The 15,998-nt window shown below is 41.9% G+C and overlaps 1 protein-coding gene across 1 annotated transcript; it reads left to right on the top strand.

Moving 5' to 3' along the window:
- The first annotated feature begins 11,780 nt into the window (after positions 1-11,780).
- Positions 11,781-12,708, top strand: LOC148700522 (uncharacterized). Its single transcript, XM_088709465.2, has one exon. It carries the CDS (start codon positions 11,814-11,816, stop codon positions 12,567-12,569), a length of 756 nt encoding a protein of 251 aa, XP_088565591.1. The 5' UTR covers positions 11,781-11,813; the 3' UTR covers positions 12,570-12,708.
- Positions 12,709-15,998: the final 3,290 nt, after the last annotated feature.

Genomic DNA, 15,998 nt, shown 5'->3' with positions numbered 1-15,998 from the left:
CATGAAGAGAGGAGTTGTAGAACGGGAAGAAGATGAAGGATGTATGCGGGAGAAGGAAAACAGAGTTTTTTTTTTTTTTTTTTTAATCCGAAAATAATATACAATGGCAGATTTAAATTAAAATCAAACCTGATATTTGATTATCAATGAAAAATCTGTGTATGCAGATTTATGTAGAAGATCCATTCACCGATGCATAAAATTAATCCGTAAGTCTAGATGAAATCATAATTGTGTATGAAGGACTCTAATCTTAGCATGGAGGCTCTGATACCAATTGTTAGTCATAAATAATAACATGCTAAGGTTTAGAATCACAAAATAATACCGTATTCAAGTTTAAGGGATATACCTGCGGAAGACATATTGAATACGTTCTTCAATCACCTGGAATAATAGCGGCTGGATCTTCCCTTCCTTGCTCCTCACAAAAGATAGCCGTCAATGGGGCAAGCTATCAACCATATGGAGAGGAGAGGGGGACCTAGCCTATATATAGGAAACATAGAGGAGCCTTCCCATTAAAGGCTCCATAACCCTAATTGGGTTTCCTGGCCTACATACCAAAAGTACCACAATAAATAGGACTCAATCCTATACATCCAAGGTGCACCAAAGCCCATAAAACAAAATGATCACACATCATATTGGGCTTAACCATAGTACCATTCTGAGCCATACGTCTAACCCGTTTTATAAAACAAAAATATGCAATCAATGTAAGCCCATATTTTGAAATTATTCTAACATTTGGGTGAGCCGAATAAGCTTGCCCAATCTAAACCTTAAACATCTGGGCTCTGGGTCAGGCCCGAGTAACGTAACGAATCGAGAGCCATCTACATCTGCTGCTTGAAGTCAGCACGCATCTTCCAATGGACTCTCAAATGTCCAAAGCGACTGGAGTGCAATAAACTTAGGATCTTGCATTTGAGGTCAGATACAGTAGACCCTTGGAAGGAAGGTTGCATGGCATTTATGGCTTACAGAAACAACTACTGGATGATGGTTGAACCCTTAATATGAAAAATTACTAGGATATCTCTTGTCGATGTGAAGCTGTTTGCAAGAACATGCTGTTACATGCATAACACATCAGTATATGAGTAAAAGTTCAATAAATAACAAATAAGGGTGTGATGTACCAGATCTATAGCATTAATTCTCATCAAAACTCTGCAACTAACATACAGTAGAGATGGACGATTGGAGCAGTGGGATATCCTCATATTGATGCACTTCTTAATTTGTTATTTTGTTTTATTTCATTTCCTTAGTAAATAAGTTTGTGATCAGATCTTTCCCATGTCTGTTAGTAAAAATGAAAATAACAACTAGTCATATATCACAGGTAAAGTTAACCAAGCTTAGGGTGAGCTGGCTCATATTCTTCTCCCTTAGAAAGAGATCTAAGGTTCAAACACGAGTACAGGCATTCTCGGTATATTTTTCGAAAAATATAGGACAAATATGGGAAGGACACTGCATCTCCCAAGTCGCGACTGTATAAACTTATGTAGTGCGTCGACTTGCAAATGTTTTCTGGATATGCCTAAGTTTATGCTTGTGATTCAAGACTATTCCTCAGAAGCTTCCTTCTCTTTCTCCTCTCATCTTTCTCTTTTCGAGTTGCAGTACCTTACAGTGGTCCTCGTTCCCTTGCAAATATCCTCCAAAAGTTGATAGCTGTTTCTCATCTCTCACCAACTTTTCCATTTGATTTACCCCCGCCCTCTAAACTAATGACAAGTTTCTATTCTAGATGCGTCTCGATGGCCTCTTTTGACAAAATCTCCTTAAGCTGTCCAGGAGAGTTGACGTATAGTAGTAATAGAAGGTTTGGGAGGGGTTCATAGTACTGATATGACGTTAGTGACTTGCATTTAGCTTCATGCCTTAATGTATGCATGGACGTACGTAGTTTCTTAAATGCGTCAAATACACACGCATACGAAAGCATTGAATAGACCTCAAAGGAATCACCTTTTTATCTGGCATTATGGCCACAGCTAACTTTGTGCCTGATATTGCTGGTAGTGGAACATTCTACCGGATCTACCCATTCGATGCTCTTCTCCTCTATCCTGCAAAGATTTTGGCGATCTCCTTGTTTAATTACCAGCAATAGGCATGTGAGGGACTCGTGAGAGAAGATGTGACATTGGGAATATATAGAACGACCCTAGGTGCCATCGAAAGGCCGCATAGCACGTAAACAGCTGCTCTTTTTTTCAGAAGCGAAGAAGACTATTCTTTCAAAAAGTTTCATCTCATTGGACACATGGACTTTTGGCATCGAATTGAGGAGGAGAAGAGAAGTCACAAAGGACATGAGATCTATGCTAGCTTGGATGCGATTGGTATTATTCGGTAAAGATAACATTTTTATAACCGTTGTGGCAACATTTTGTGTTCATTATGACGCTCACTCTTGCCAACAAATCATGCTCATGATCTCCTAGTTCATGAGATTTTTTTTTCTCCTCATTTTTAACTTTTTGCTTTTATAGCTCAACTTGTGGGCTAGGTAGCATGCCCCACGCAAATGGGGAAGAATACACAACCCTTAATCATTTCTTCATTATGATTACATATTTTAGTTTTTATAGCTCTTTTTTTCATCAAGGTATTGAAATCCACAACCCTTCACAAACTAGCAGAGCTTCAAAATTAAGTTATATCATTTGAAAAATGCATGGATTTGCCTTAGTTTACAAGTGTTTCTATCATCACATTATGTTGCTTTTAGAATGTTGTTGTGCTTTGAGATCACTAGAAATGTTATAAGATTTTTAAGAAGAAAAAAAAGTGGAATACTTAATAATGCATCAAAATCAAGATATATGTCATTAATAAACATTTGGGGAACAACAAACTTGCCTCTTATTATAAAGCCAAATTAGATCACACACGTGAAGTTGGCAAAGTTTAGTGCTTATTGGATCCACCTTTAGGTGATCTTCACGAAACATCAGGTCATCATGTCATCTTGATCAGAATAATTTTTTTGAATAAATGAAATTTCTTCTCTGCAGTCTAGATTGAATGTCTTAAGGGATGGGAGATACCTTTAACTTGGATGTGCTCATATCAGAATCCTCTGTCAATGTCAGCTTAGAACAGAATTTTTTTTTCCTAGATCAAATCGCAGCAGAGAGATCTTGAGATGGACTCAAGATCGATGGTGGCAGTTCCACGCTATTCTTTAAAGTAAATGGCATTCAAAAATGTGAATATTGAAGTGTTCTTAGCCCCTTTTCTGAGTCTATAAGTTGCACTAGAATGATTATGGATTAAGTTTTGATAGAATCAAATTGGGTGCATGCATGCACTACTTTAACGTAACCTAGCGGACAATATCTACCTTGAGTAACATACTTGTGAATCAGCTTATATCATGATGGTTGAAAGTCTCGTATGAAGAGAAGTAGTTTGTCCATGGTCGCATGTGGAGTAGAAGGCAATCATACTCCCCAATTTGTGTCTAAACCATGCGATTAGCCGTGTGAGGGGTAACATCCATTGTATAAATATAAAATGAAGGAAACTAGACCGAACAGAACCAAAATTTTGAGTAGATCCAATCTACTGCACGAAAATAATATAGAATTATACTCATGAACCTATTTACATTCAAAACTTGCCATGTAGCCCATGATAATAGCACACGGTCAAATCTATCTCAACTTTGATAGAGAGAGAGAGAGAGAGAGAGAGGAAAATAATGTACTAACAAACAACCATCAGTAAAATTTTTATGCTGCACCTGCAAGGTATATACATCTCGCATGAGAGATTTTTGTTTCAGTTTCATGCATTTTGTATGCATGACCCAAATTAAGTGTTAAGACCCGTGCGGGTATACATTTAGCCCTATATAACTATATACTTGGTAGATCTTGGATATTTATATAGAATCAAAAAATTCAAATAATACTTTCTATGCAGTCTTTTTGGATGAGCTCCTACATTGTTGTAAATCAAGATATTAAAACAAACTCAGCCTATACCCTATGTAGAACAGGGAACACTCCAGCACTGCCCATTTGGGCTAATCACAGGTTTGTTGTTATGTTTGAGATTGGATTTGTAGTACTTGTGTGTAGATGTGAATGGATATATATTCTTAGCCTAGCAAGAATGCTAGAGGTTAAAAAGAGAAAGTATGTGAAATTTATTAATACCTTCCGGCAAGCTTTTTTTTTTTTTTTTTTTTTTTTGGAATAAGGTCCTGCATTATTGTACTAAGTGTGGTTACAGAAAGGGCGCACCAAGCAGACCTACAAATATTCCCTCTTGAAGCAAAGGTCCCGGCACTGGAGCACAGACCTCTAAACTTGCACCGTCGGCACCCTAAACCAGAGCTGCTGTTACTTTCGGATATGCCCATATCCTTATCTTTGATGAGACGCCGGACCTTTATAAATACCCAACGCAAACCTCGGATGGTCAGTGGCACTGCCTGCCGGCCAGCGGCGACGATGAAGTGCCGGGCGTGGATTACCGGGCCAACTCTCCTGAGGCAGCGGTACGCTCGCCGGCCATTTGGTACGTGAGGCGTATCGGTCCTGGAGGAGCAGACCCGCTGCCAAAGGAGATTTGCCCAGCAATCCATCCGCAAGGCCTAAACACCCCCGCCACCCAACGAAGCCCCGATCAAACGATACATGCAGCTAAGAAGACATGTGGATCCGAGTCTCCTAAAGGTGGGTGCACTGAAGTATTGATTTGCTTTTGTTATATGCATATTTTTGTTATATGGTCAGTATATAATTAACTTCAACTTTGGAAGATGTATTCATCTTGAATAAGAAATCAACTAGAGTTTATGAAAGTGCACATAATTAAGTTGGAAGTAAAGATGGGGATTGGTTTGTTGAGATTATGCTGAAGTATTGATTTGCTTTTGTTTTATGCATATGATCAGCGTTATATGGCCAGTATATAACTTCAACTTTGGAAGATGTATTCATCTTGAATGAGAAATCAACTAGAGTTTATGAAAGTGCGCATAATTAAGTTGGAAGTAAAGTTGGGGATTGGTTTGTTCAGATTATGCCATGTTACTAGAAGATCGAGGGTTTCTAGGATCACTTGCCAAAGAAGAAAAAAGAAGAAAAAAACTGTAATGGAGAAGATGATAAGGAGGCAGTGTGATGTAAATAGTCGATGCGAGTTTTCAAACTAGTCCAAATAATGTCGACTTTCATGCATATAAGGTTACTATGTGAAAATTTTTTAAGTTCATATGGATAAAATTTCTGGAGAAACATGTGTGCTTGTTACAGAAGATGGATCAATGCATCGTGCAGCATACAAGAATTGTACATGCTTCATCCCAAGTTAAGTCACCTTTATAGCTTTTTTGTTTGGGGTGAACCATATATATGTAGCCTTGAACACCAACAAATTCACTGGAGAATAATCCTTTCACCCATCCACCAGGAATGAAAATCACTAGTCTAGACCTAGGGATGTGTCAGAGAGATAAATTTAACAATACAACCACGAGATAAATCCTAAGAGAAGCATAGTAAAGAAAAGATAAAAGGTTACTTGAAGAACATCATCTCGATCGAGGTGGACTAGATTTGAGGTCATGGATACCCAAAGTTTATTTTTTCATAGAAATTTAGGGAAACATAGTAGGAATACTATCGAAAGAGTTTGAACTCTAGGCTTCTCCCAAGTGAAGAAGACAGCCAACCAACCAAGTCGGGACTGGTTAACCAATTTCAATAATCATACTCCACCTTAGAATTTTTTTTAGAATTTTTTGATGTGGAACAAATCAAATTAGTGTATGCTGATTCAATCCAAGTAAAGCTATGAAACCAAAATTTTTCATGTGAAAAAAAGATTGCTATCTATTATGCAGGCCTGTATATGCACTTAAATTTTCTAATTGTTACCATAAATCCATAACTATGGCCAAGCCTTCCCCCGAAAATTCATATTCAGCTTCATATATATTGATTTAAGTAGATCTTATTTGAAGCCAAACATAGAGAACAGTGGGTTCTTTGGTTAAATATTGTTTAACAACGGATCCTAATATAGTCATCATTTCATGTTTAATCCTTAACTTACACACACTTAAGTGCTTTTTTTTCCTATGCAGGTTCTTGTTGTTCATATATACCAGCATGCAGAGGCTATATATTAAATAGCCATCGTAATGAAGGACTAATTAAGAGTAAAATTTTCAATCAAACTAGAATCTTGCACATGATATACATGTATGATAGCAGATAGCCATTCCACTCCTCTGATTTAGACCATATTTTTATTATATTTCAATATGTGAGTCCTATCCGCAGCCATAGTTCATTCTTATCTAAATTTAAATCAAAAAGATGAGAGAAAAGAGTAAATTATGATAAAAGGAGGGTCTGAGTGATTACATTTATCCATCTACTCAAATATGCAAGCAATGGAAGTTTTTGGAGGCCAGTCTCACCCCAAGGGTTTTTTTTTTTACATTATAAATAGAGACTTGCCTTGAACACAATGACACTCCTTACATGTCCCGTGGGTTGAAGCAAAAATATAGCACTTCCAGACAAAGTAAAAAAGGAATAGTTTAGATAATAACCTAACAATCTAACCAAGTGTTGAGCATCAAATCCTTTGTTAGCACTTGCAAATCCAAGGAAGCATTGATGTGAACTAGATTAACTCTGCAAAAGTTTTGATGCAGGTCACCTCCTAATAACAAATTACATCTAGACTCTCCTAATATTCCTATGCATGTAAACATATATCTATGTGCGATGTCGAAGCTCCACATAAACGAATCAACTTTTTGATCCTCAACACCTGATAGCCACATGATGTAGAAAGCCTGATAGCTAAGAATGAGAAGAAAGGATGCTTGGGACCAGTAAGAAGGAACATGCTCTCGCATATTCCTTCTTTTCAGTAACCTTTGTTCTCTCCTTTTCCTAACAGCACGAAAAAAATCAGAGAAGATTATCTCCACTTGAGAGTATTAGGTCAAATGTATAATCTTGATTTCGTCTTGCATAAATTAACTCTCTCAAAAGATCAAATGGTTGTAGGTGGTGAGAGATGCACCAACGTACTCCTACAGGATCATGCAAGAGGGACTATAATCAGCAGTAATTAATAGATCTTAGCACCAAATTTTTTTAGAGAAGACAATTAAATCATGGATTTGTTGGCAAGCAGCTGCAGGCTAGCAGATAAAATATATTTACTGGCTACTAACAGATAACATCAGCACTCCCATGGATACGTACATACGTTCGCACATATAGATTGATGGAGGTCTAAACTCACATATTATAGAAAAGAAGAACCGAAGAAGGATGAGGAATGAGAAGAGAATATGGGAAGAAAATTTCTTAAAATTTTCTATTAATCAGTCAAAAGTTCTTCTCAAACTAACCCAACAGATGATTTTTATTGAGGCCGGAGTTATTTTTGCACCGCTGCGTTGCTCTATCATAGTCTTTTTAAAATGCCGCAGTATAAATCTGAAAAATAATATCGGATTATATCGATAACACTCTTGTTTTACATCTTGTTCTCGTAAAACAAAAAACTGGTAAGGCCTAGTTTGGCCTACTCTTTTCCTAAAAAAATCATGCTGGTAAAACGGCTATTCAAAACTTCTTAGTAGGAGAACCAGGTGGGCTCACAAGGGTCAAGGTAAGGCTGTGCAAAGGACCCACATGTACAAAAAGCTAGATTGAGAGGTGTTAGCATAATTTTAGAGATTGCGTAATAAGTTGTATCAGCCCATATTATTTTCTTTATTTTCGTGATCCTGTATCGATCAGTATTATTTTTCTTTGTTAGCATGATCTTATTAGAGCAATTTTAGAAATCATATAACAACTTGTATTAACGAGTATTATTTTTCTTTATTAGCATGATCTTATATCAACTTACATTATTTTTCTTGTATAGAGTCCGTATACGAGTATTTATAACCTTTGAGATGTACCAAATATGATAGAACAGAGAAATAAAATTATTTTTCTCTCTTTTTTTTGGTTTTTCTCTTCTTCTGCAAATATTTTGACAACAGGATTTCCCTTTGCTCTAGACATTCCATGGCATCCATAATCTAGAGATGGGTTGTTTCTTTTGGACCTTGGAATATGTCGTTATTACGGGCCTGCGCCCAACTCTCCCTTCCACCTGAGTGATCCACTCCGTTGCAAACCCACTCAAAAGACATAAATGATTCATGACCATACTAGAAATCGGGTTCACGATAGATTAGAATGGAAATCGGAATGGCCATATCCTCTAGCATGTTCGATTCGTAATCAGAATCAGAATAGCAATAAAATTTAAATGCTAGAAGAGGGTAGAATTTAGATTTTGGAGGATTAGGACATTCTCCGTTCTCTCCAGAAATCTGCCCAACATTTAGTGGGATCGGTTTATAAGGCAATTACTTCTTCGGCAGGCAGGCCCACAGCCCAAAATAGCTTAACCCCGCAAGTCACCTCCAGAGTGCTTGCATATTACCATTATCGTCGGATATGCTTCCATTCCCAAGTCTTTTGATGCATAAAGTGAAAGAACGTTAACCAGGAAACCTACTTGGTCTTTATGGTGTAAATTGGATTTCATCGCCCCCGGACCAAGATCTGGGATGCGTGATTCCAGGCTTTGTTCCGTTGCCAGAAAGCAGCAGGACCGAATGGTGTTTTACGTGGTCGTATGTGGGCCCTGCACTGGCCTAGTACTGTACTACATGGGCCTTATTCCTGACCCTAAAGGCTCAGACTTCAGACAACTTTGCGCATATCTCAGGGGACACGCACCAGCAACTATTACGTTGTCGAATGTTTCCACGTATTCTTGCCTTATTAGTCTGCTGCAGGATGTTCGCACATGTGGCTCAGTTAGATGGGCTTTGGCTTTACACGGATTCAATCTCTGAAGCCCATTACCTTTTGTTTTCATCATATGTGCTGGCTTGGGAGTGCTAGGCCATTGGTTGCCATTGATGAGCTTATAGGATGGCGCTTGATTGAAACTAAAGCTAGTTAGGAAGATACTACCAGAAGATCAAACCTCATAAACAGAAGGATCTCATGATTATTTTTTCCAGAAAGGATATTGCTCATCAAGTCGGCGATTCTACATTTAAAATGTTTTTTTTTTTTTCATTTTGTCTAAGACAAAATAAGTGAGCCATGGTCTTTCAGATAAAGCCTTTTTTATTTATGAGTTTGATGGTATTTCCATCTTATAAATCTAATAGATGGTTCCCGCACCGCAATTCTTAAATGCACAGAGAAAAGACTTCGAGGAATGCCATTTATAGGGTACCTCGATTCGTATGATTACTCTAAAGCTAGCTTCAGTTTTCGGTTGTTTACAGGATTAGTCTAGGTTTAAGGACTTGATTATGTGACTAACTTTTGTTGAGTCCCCTTAGGTGGACTAAATTTTGCATGATCTATTAGTAACCTAGAATGTCCGGCCATTATATGACCTACATGTTCCCCTACAACCTTCTTATTTCAACTTGTTACAATTACCATTTGCTAATGCAAACGAAATGTCAATGCATGCGATTGAGGCCTCTCACCAACATTTGAAGCCTATGCCATCATCTCAATAGCAAATTTCGTGACCACAACGCAACCAGCAGTGAGATTGTCCTGTCGGTGACGTGAAACTTTCTCCACCGTTGCATCCTACGTCCATGAGGTCCATCTACTCGTATAGAAAGAAGAAAAAGGACAACCCTCCTTGCATCCAGCTAGCATGCATATTGGGCCGGGCTAGCCGATACTCAACTTGATCCAGCCTGCATGATAACAAGATGGGGCCAAGATTTTATGGGATGGGCTGAGCTACAAAGACTTTTGGCTGAGCTTGCCCAATAATTTATGTACCCGATAGCCCAGTCTAACCTGACGAATACTTGTATGTGCGTGTGTGACACATATATTAAATAAATATAATAAAAATATAAATTTAAAAATATTTATCGTATAGATAATGATACTGGTTATTAATGAATCATTCTTCTGCTAAAGGTTTGATTATAAATTATCGATACAGATTTGGAATCATACACGTAATTATATGCAGGGAATGAGATTGATCAAAATCCACTTATAATTTGTTGGACTGCCTTTAGGCCCCATACATGTTAGGTTAAGCATGCACAAGATAGCTTGGGCCCGGCATCTAGATTAAGCTTGACATCACCTATATGTAGCCAGCTAAGCACATTTGATAGGGTTCGAGTCGTGTCACCAGTGCAAAAAAAATAATTGATTTTCTTTTATGACTTCAACTGTTGGATTGCACAATCCAATATCTTTCTTCTATCGGGTTGTATGGATCTCGAAGCGATCATTGCATGATCCACGATTGAAGTAAGTGAATCAATTCTTTCACGCAAAAGATACAAACAGGACCCCGTTTGACGTGTATTACTGGAGCCAGCAGCGCCTTCCTATCAGTGAACGTGAAGCATGCGCTCTACTCGTGCTCTCCGTTATGTCGCTGCAGCGGCTGCACCCAATATTTCCACTATCAACTCTTGTCTTGATGCCATCTGAAGTTTCTTTGTATATATTAAAAAAAAAAGCTTCATCCTTTAGGCTGACGGCGCACGTGGTTTGGATGGGGCTTCGCAACTGCACGGTTCTGTCGGCTCGATCCTTTCTCATCACTTTCGGAACTCTTTTTCCTTCTCGCTTTGTACCCTTCGGTCTCCAAATTTCGTTGGTAACAATAAAACGTTAAACCATGAAAGCTTCTTCCTCCTTTGGGCTCCTTTAGTTTGCGGAAAAAAAAGGAGAAAAAATATAGTCAATGAAAAAGTAATGAGATGCCTCTTATTTGGTTAGAATTTTCAAAAGAAAAAAATGAAAAGGTTGCATTCCCATGAAAATATGATTCGCACATTTTATGAGAAAGTCTTTTTCATGAGAAACATGTAAAAGTTACTTTTCCATGTGGCGAGAATCACCCCATTTTTATTTTTTCTCAAAAAAGTCCTTTAGCATTAAAGAAGCATTAAAGTGACATTAAAGACCTAATTTTGAGTAAATTTTTGAATCATTATAAGTGATTTCAGAGCAGGTCCAACTTAGCATCTATTTAGACTACTAAAAACTTTAATATAGATTTATTCATGTTGTTTGCAATGATTATAATTGAATTTAATTAGGTTTTGATTTTTAACCTAATAAGAATAGGAAAATTTCAACACGAGAAGTATGTGAAGAATAGTAAGATTATATAGTGAATATCATTTGGGTCCTATACTTTGATGATATTAATATCTAAATAATATATTATGGCCTTTTTTTTTTTTTTAATAACGTTCCTTCCTTACACGAATGACCAGTAAAATTCAGCCACGTTAGAGATATAATGCCAATCATTGCCGGCTCTAGACTAATGCTGAATGACGGGATCCACTTTGGCGGCTTTGCCTCCGTCGGCCCGGTAATATTCTCAACAGCTATCCCGTCTCCGTCACACCTTTCTTCTCTCAGCAGTAACCCGGGAAAGATACTCCGTCACGGGACCCGTTACACGGTCGCGTCTCCTTTTGTCCCATTCCACGACCCACGTTTCCGGCCAAACACCGCAACGCACCCTTTCCACGCGAGGCTCACCTCCACCTTCCCTAATTAACCCTTTAATTAATCACGTGCTAACTCACGTCTGTTGAAATTTGAAAGAGAAGTCGTGGCATTTCCGTAATACATTATCAAAGAAGCGTCATTTCCGAGTAGCTCCGCGGCCGCATTTATACTCTCTCCACCTCAACCGACAGTCATCCACTCGCGCGTTTGCCGATGGAGGAAGCAGGGAACGCGGCGCACGTGCTGACCCTCTTCGATCTCTATTGGTTCCACCGCCAAATCCTCCGCCCTTCTCCGCCGTCGCCGCCGCCTCCACCGCTGCCGCCGCTTTTGGACCGGGAGGACGCCGAATCCCACTCCTCGGAGCCGCCTCCTGCTGCCCGCCCCTCACTTCACCTCCGGCGCCACCGTCGATCTCTCAGCGACGAGGCCGACCCCTCGGCGGAGCTCCGAATCCAGACTCCCAAGCTCCAGACCATACTCTCCGGCAAAGAAGCTCCCGTCGAAGACGAGGCCCGTCGAAACGGGGCCATCGGCGGCAGCGGCGAGATCTGCACAGTGGCAGCGACGCGAAGGCGGCGGGGGAGGAGGGGAAGGAGCTGGGTGAGCAGCAGGAGCTTATCGGAGCTAGAATTCGAGGAGGTGAAGGGGTTCATGGATCTGGGTTTCACGTTCTCCGACGCGGAGGCGGACCCCAGGCTGATGTCAATCGTGCCCGGGCTCCAGCGGCTGGGGAAGCGGGCGGCCGGAGACGGGGAACCTGCGGAGGAGGGCTCGTCTTGCGCCTCCGATTTGGTCGACGAGTCTGCGATCTCGAGGCCGTACCTCTCGGAGGCGTGGGATGCCCAGGAGGAGGAGGAGGAAAACATGCTCAGGAATTGGAGAATCCCGGCGGCGGCGGCGGCTGGGGTGGACTTAAAGGACCACCTCCGGTTCTGGGCCCATGCGGTCGCCTCCACCGTCCGATGATCATCACGTGCCGATCACCGCCGTCCAGTTTTCTCTCTCTTCCTTGTTCTTGATTTTATTTTGATTGGGAATTAATTGTAAATATCGCGAACGAAAATATAATTCCGACCCGCCCATCGGCTTGTGGTCCTTGTCTTTTCTTGCCTCTTTTTTTTCCCCTCTCTCTCTGATTTTGAGGGACTGATCCCTGCCATTTCTATCTCATACCGTCTCATTTGGGAGTGAGCTAGGTTAGTTAGCGAGGGTCCGAATACATACATAAACTGCCGACGTCCAGGTTGGATGATCCAAGCGCCGAGGTTGTATAGCGGCGGAAATATCAAGGATTTTTTTTTATTATTTTTATTTCAGTTGATTAAAGTAAACTATTTGAGAAAGTTAACATCCATCTCTCCTTGCTCAGACATTTGGGTAGCAACGAAAAAGTTGGTGGTGTTGTCAGTGGGAGCACCCGTCTGTGTTTGGTGATCAAATTCTGCCTTTTATGATTAATTAACATCAAAAACACAAGATTAGCATTAACATGGTATTTCTGCATTCTGACGTTTCGAGAAGCCGAAGGTTATTGTGTAACCTGTATTCTTTGGCAACATTGATTGAACTTTAATAGTAATTATACCTTAATATATGCATGTGCATGTGCATGTATGTGTGTGTATATATATATATATATATATGTATAAAAGATAGTAACAGTTGCCGTCTATGCTCTAAACTTAGAGAGGTTAGTCAAGTTTCGAGCTGAAGAGGTTTGTTGTGGTTATGCTCAAACTAGAAAGGTTGTCGGGTGCTAACCATCCGGCAAGAAAACAAAAAAAAAAAAAAAATTTACTTGTTGGAGTTTATCCGGTGGAGAAGCTTCTAATGCCTAAATCGAATAGAGATTTTAGAAAAATAATAAAGATTTAAAAGTGTTGAGTGGATGAGAGAGTGAGAAAAAAAGTATTTGGAGGTCCTACGGCACTATTTATATAGAACATGGGTCAACGTTTGTTACCGAATGAGGTAGATATGCATCTTAACTTTTTGGTAATCGTCCGCACATTAGGTGGATCGGTTTAACTGTGCGCAGTCATTAGCAGAGCTATAACCATTGCTTGTTAAACAAGATTTAAAAGATTTTATGGTGCATTTAATGGGGGCCACGTGGGGAGCTCTCATTAGCTAGTTGGATGACATCAGCAGATGATGGATTTAAGGCATATCGGCAACTATATGATTGTAGGAGACATTTTAATGGAATTGAAAGAAAGTTAGGATGAAAATTGTACTTGTCTCTTCCTCGAAGGTAACGGGAAGAAGTCCATTCTTGTGATTTATGCTAACAACAGGAGTCAAATGCTTGATTGTGATCTTTCCTTTAATTTTAGAAACAAGAAATCAACTTTGAAAAGATTTTTGATCTTTTCTTTTATATATATATAAGACTCTAAATGATTTGTTGGCAATAATTTTCATAAATAGTATTGTTGGGGGGAATAAAGTTTCCCCCGAATGACATAAATGCCCCTAAGAAGCCGTACAACCTCCGACCCCGGACAGCCGAAGTCAGCGTCCGACCTCGGAACGCTCGGCCACAAGACGACCGACCCCGAAACCTCCGACCTAAGAGAAACCCCGATGTCCGAGGACCGTACTCTTAACACCCCTCCGGCATTTATTGCGCATGGCCGCTGTAATCTTCCGGCACACTCAACAATAAATGCGGATCTCCGGCTTACTCCACCATTAATGCGGATCTCCGGCTTACTCCACCATTAATGCGGATCTCCGGCTTACTCCACCATTAATGCGGATCTCCGGCTTACTCCATAATAAATACGGATCTCCGACTTACTCCACAATAAATGCGCATGGCTCCTGACATCTACGGATCCCCAGCTCTCCACGGCAAATCGACCCAGCAGGGTCTAGTCGACTATGATAAGTCTCTGATCTCGGCCATACCGCCGACATCAGTGCAATGATTCGCCTGACCGAGCGCCGACCTGAACAACATGCCAAGCCGTACTACGGCCTCGCCCTGTTACATCACAGGTAAACCGACCCCCGCATATAAAAGGGAGCCTTGGCCTCTCAAGAGGGGATTGGAACATTCATACACCCAAAAATCACTGTTTATCTCCTTCTCCCTACCATTTGCCCCCTCCCTGACTTGAGCGTCGGAGGGCCGGCGCCGGAGAACCCGGCCACCGGTTCGTGTGCAGGCACTCGGACGGAGGACGCCGCCAGCCAACGGATCGCCGCCCCGCTGCGAGGACCTGCTGCTCCTTCTCTCCGACCGCCCCGGACGGAGGACGCCGCCAGCCAACGGATCGCCGCCCCGCCGTGAGAAACCGCCGCTCCCTCTCCTCGACCGAAGATTGCCCCGGGGTCCAATTTCCAGCAACAGTTGGCGCTAGAGGAAGGGCCCGAGTAGCAGTCATGAAGTTGAGAAGTAAGGGAGCCTCTAACGCCTCCCGGCGTCCCCCGCAAAGTCCTGGACACTCTGTCCAGAATTCTCCAACTCCGGCGGACCCAGTTCCTCAGGTCCAGCCGGAACAGTTCGACCCCTTGGTACAGCAAGTCCAGGTCCTGGCCGCCGCCGTCCAAGGCCTACGGCGCGAGGAGGCTTTACCCACGCTTCCCCCGCAGGCCCAGGTCCTGCCGGAGTGTCTCCGCAGGCTCAGGTCCTGCCGGAGTGTCTCCCCAACGGCCCGGTTCTCCCAAGCCAAAATTTGCATGGCTCCTCCAGAGCCAACAACGGAGAACGAGCTTCTCCCCGGAGAGAGTTACCGGGAGAAGGTTTCGACCGGAGACCCCAACTTTCTGAGGCGGAGTCAGCCCCGGATCACCGTGAGCTGGCGCAAACCACAGCGACAATCCCACGGGTGGGGGAGCTCGACCGAAAAGTCGAGCATCTGGAGCGCCAGATTGCGGCACTCCACAGCAAGAAGGCAAGACAGGAAGGGGACTTTGAGTTCACTACCAAGTCCCCCTTCTCCCGCCAGATCGAGGACGAGCCAGTTCCCGCGAGGTTCAAAATGCCTCAGGTGGAGCCCTACAGCGGAATCACCGACCCCCTCGACCACTTGGAGAGTTATCGGGCCCTCATGGCCCTACAAGGGTCCTCGGAGGCTATACTCTGCAAGGCCTTCCCAGCAACCCTCCGAGGGACCGCTCGGCTTTGGTTCTCTGGTCTGAAGCCGAACACGGTGTCCTCTTTTGAGCAGCTCGGCAGACAGTTCGCCACCAACTTTGCTGCCAGCCGGCGCCAGCGACGGACATCAGACTCCCTCCTGGACATCAAGCAGAAGGAGGGGGAGTCCCTCAAAGAGTACTTGGACCGCTTTACCGCCGCCACATGGGAGGTTCGCGAGCTAGACCAGTCGATAGCCATGTCGGCTCTGAAGACTGGGGTCCGCTCCTACCGATTCCTCTTCTTCATCG

This window comes from Phoenix dactylifera, chromosome 12 (genome assembly GCF_051530095.1).
Source record: "Phoenix dactylifera cultivar Ajwa chromosome 12, Ajwa_hap1_PhDact_Kaust_v1.1, whole genome shotgun sequence".
NCBI lineage: Eukaryota > Viridiplantae > Streptophyta > Magnoliopsida > Arecales > Arecaceae > Phoenix > Phoenix dactylifera.
Note: the sequence above shows the minus strand (reverse complement) of the source record. Positions and strands in the feature narration are given on the sequence as shown.

What these genes read in the sequence shown, in the direction of transcription:
- LOC148700522 (XM_088709465.2), top strand. Translation starts at nt 11,814, where the DNA reads ATGGAGGAAGCAGGGAACGCGGCGCACGTGCTGACCCTCTTCGATCTC.